Source organism: Acipenser ruthenus, chromosome 3 (assembly GCF_902713425.1).
Source record: "Acipenser ruthenus chromosome 3, fAciRut3.2 maternal haplotype, whole genome shotgun sequence".
Lineage (NCBI taxonomy): Eukaryota > Metazoa > Chordata > Actinopteri > Acipenseriformes > Acipenseridae > Acipenser > Acipenser ruthenus.
In genome coordinates, this window is record NC_081191.1 from 11,561,072 (window position 1) to 11,564,902 (window position 3,831).

General features: G+C 38.4%; 1 protein-coding gene across 1 annotated transcript; it reads right to left on the reverse strand.

The window, feature by feature from the left end:
- Nucleotides 1–337: 337 nt before the first annotated feature.
- LOC131730942 (piggyBac transposable element-derived protein 4-like) lies at nt 338–1,302 on the reverse strand. Its single transcript, XM_059020763.1, is given in 3 exon segments — nt 338–892; nt 894–1,149; nt 1,151–1,302. Coding segments are annotated over 3 exon segments (963 nt in total).
- Between the last annotated feature and the right edge of the window lie 2,529 nt (nt 1,303–3,831).

The following is a 3,831-nucleotide window of genomic DNA, read 5'->3' on the forward strand; positions in this document are numbered from 1 at the left end:
TTTAGGATTTGCGTTGCAGTGACTAATCTGTTGAAAAAGACAAACAGGATAATAAGGCAAATCAATTGCAGAATTTATAATGCACTAAAATGCTTTTGGGTTTTTGACAGAAATAAAGTGGAAAAGAAATGAACAGCTGTGGAATTAATAGGCCTTCTGGTTGTAGCCTATACAGTATAAAGTTCAAGTGTGCTTTTGGAAAGTTCATTGCTTTTATTTACTATAAATATTAGAAAATATTATTATAGTTTTAATCCTTTGAGCAGTGAGATCTGTGTTGCACTCCATGCACATAAATCATGTGTCTTTCCTCTGCCTGGGCCTGCGAGTGGTGTGGCTACAGACGTGACACCTGCGCTGTGTACGAGATGAGGTTGTGCCTGAACTTGCTGAAAGTGACTGTTTTTTTTTTTTTGGATGCAGTTTTGTGGAGGATGAAGGCGTTCAACACGGCCATGTCAAACAAGTGGAAGAATAACTTTTTGTACCACTTCCTTGCACAATCGACAAAACTAATTTGCATGTCCGATTTGTCCACCGAGCCCATTTTCTGGTTGTACTCCAGCACACACTCTGGTTTCACCTTGTTATCTCCAGTGGCGTGATCGACATTGTTGGTCACTTTCATCACAGGCCTATGCACAGAGGTGAGGATATGCACATCTCTTTTGTCACGCCACTTCGTAGCCAGCAACTTGTCCGTGTGTAAAAAATGGACTTCGCCTTTTTCTAATTTAGTTTTGAACTGGGGCATTCTTTTTCTGTTGGATCGCACAGTGCCACATGCATCTGTGTCTTGGCTGTGCAGACACTCAAATAGGGCTGGGCTGTTATACCAATTATCTGTGCAGACAATGTGGCCTTTGCCCAGGTAAGGCTTCATGAGACTTAAGGACAACAGAGCCGGACGCACCGAGATCTATGTCATGAAGAATATCAGTAGTGCCACCTGTATAAACAATAACATTCAAAATGTACCTGGTCTTCACATCGCAGATGATGAAAAATTTGATGCCGAAATGATGTTGCTTTGAGGGAATGTACTGCATGAATGAGAGTCTTCCCTTCCATAGCATAAGCGACTCATCAATGCACATATTTTGGAAAGGGTAGAAATTTTGGTCAGGGGGTCTACGATCTGCGCTGTGTTGTTAGGAGCAGAAGGAAGCGATCGAGAGAGAAAAGGGTAGAAAAGAAAGGAGTTGCCATAACAGGATCAGTGGACCAGTACTCTCTCACAGATTTTTTCCAGATCAAGCCCATGAGCAGAACTGTAGCCAGAAAGATGTACATTTCAGACATTGTTGTGTCCACCCACTTACGGAGCTTTGACTTGACACCCAGCTGAGTGTTCTCTCTCAGTTTCCTGGCAAACTTATTTGTCTCGTTTGTAATATATGACACAGTCTCTTCAGCAAAGAACAATTTGAAGCAATCTGCCTCGCTTGGGTCAGCAGGCAGAGAACAATCTTTGTTCAGGCCAGACTGTGACGGATCAAACCTGCATTTCTTCGGAGTGAAGTCCCCAGGATTCCAGGTTCCCTGAGCTTCGTGCTGTCTCGTCGCTGGACGCCTGTCACTTGATGTTGATGGTAAATCATTTTCACTTATCTCTTCACTGACACACTCACTGACATCCAATTCAGTGGAAGAATTGTATGTGTTTGAATTTATATCAGAATCTGAATTCAGTATTATTTCTAATATTTCTTTCTGACTGAGCAATTTTTGACAGTTTATAGACATTGTTGACAATTTTGTGACTGGGTTTATTGTATGTGATTCAGTTGATATCTGGCAGAGGGTGCAAGAGACCAATAAAAGGTATTACAGAAACCTACGTTTACAATATTATGTTATCAGGGGTTTTGTAGGCTCAGTAATTCAAGTTTAAAGTTGCAGAACGTACCGGTACTCCCTGGTACTCCCTTGGGACCAGAGGGCACTGAATGTACCAGTGCGTTCGTACTGCTCAAAGGGTTAATAAAAACAACAATACGTTAAAATAAAGTGACAACATGGAAAATGTGCAGACCAGTTTACACAGAATAACAAATGGCAGTTCACTAAACTTGTTTTCAAACTTTAAATATCAAGCATAAACCCATATAAAGTAAACCAAAAACAAGACATTAAGTGCTGATATATTAGTAAAACACAGAAAAGTGCAGGTCTAAAAACTTGAGTAGACATAGGCTACACTAACTCAAAGCAGGTGCAAAGACAAGTAATTGAACTGATGTAAAAAATAAAAAAGCTATAGACATGACCTACAGTATACTGTACATTATTTATATTAGAAGATAATGAGAGATCAGGTGTACATTTAAGAGGTTTTGTAAGGGGAGAATGCAGAACAAAAACAGGAATATGAAAACATATTAGTGGTTTCTTACATATCAGACAACATTTAGATTACATAAAGATGCATTTATGCAAAGGACCCGTTACCTCTGTATCGAGCAAATTGAATACATTATAGGGGAATGCTTTATGTTTAAATGGAGATAGAGTGTTAGTGCCTTGTACTTCTGTAATATAGAGCTAATTTCTCGAAATACATTTAAGAAGAGCTAGTCTGAGGTAAAACAGTGTAAACTCTTAAGCATTAGTGGATGATTAACAGAATTGACTCCCCAGAGGTTTCCTCACTGTCAGGGATAGGTGAGTTATAATGATTTAAAAGAGTAACCAGCGGGGTTTCGAAAAATATAGCGTTCCACGTTCCCATGTGTTGCTACAACTGTTTTAATAATGTGCCTGTCCGTTTTGTTTTTACTGTTAACATCCTGACAACTTTTTACACTTATAACTTTAAAGTATGTTTCAAAGCTCTTTTCAAAATGTCTGCTCTAGTGCACTGATAATGTAAGGATTATTGCCCACATTGTCAAACAGGTAACAAAGCAATCATGACCCATGATGTGGTACAGAACAGAAAAGTCAGACCACTTGTTTTTATGTTTTTTAAAAAAAAAATTTATTCGGTCTTCAGATCTCAAACCCCAGTGCACTAGAACGGACATTTTGAAAAGAGCTTTGAAACAGACTTTAATGTTATAAGTGTTAAAAGTTGTCAGGATGCTAACAATGAAAAGGAAAATTACAGGTCTGTTATAAACAGTTGTAGCAACACGTGGGGATGTATAATGCTATTTTTTCAGAACCCAGCTACTTAGTCTTTACATGAGTACATTTGCACAATTCGGACCACATAGGTTTCGATAGACATGGAAAAAAGAACGCAGCAATAGACCATTTCTTCAAATATACCCCAGGGTAATTCCATAAAGGTGAGTAACTTCCATTGTAAATATTCATATTCAAATACCCATCTTATAGAACATTTTCCTTTGTTTGTCCAGGGATGCCTTGTTCATTTTTCCAGGGATTAAAGCCTTGCTTAGCAGAATTAGCCAAGCAAGAATGTTATTAGCGTCTATTTAAACATATCCATGACACTGCAGTTAACACCCCCACTGTTTTATAAAAGATTTCAATGGGATTAATGTCTAAAGAGTTGACAGGATCTCATCCGAATGACAGATATTCCTGCTGCATAGTGCCCTATGAGACTTTAAAAATGTACAGCCAAGCTTACTTTTTGACACAATGCTCCAAGGAGATACAGTATGGTATTAGCTAACTGAAAGAGACAGGGACCAATGGCTCGTATGTAATACAATTATCTTGCTTTGTTAACCTGAACTTAGTCAAAACTGTAAATATTACTGAAGATATTACTATTCTTTCAAGAGGTCTGGATTTTTTTAACCCTTATAAACCTGAGGTATCTTAAAAGTTAGTGGAACTTTAATTTTTGGCTCCTGG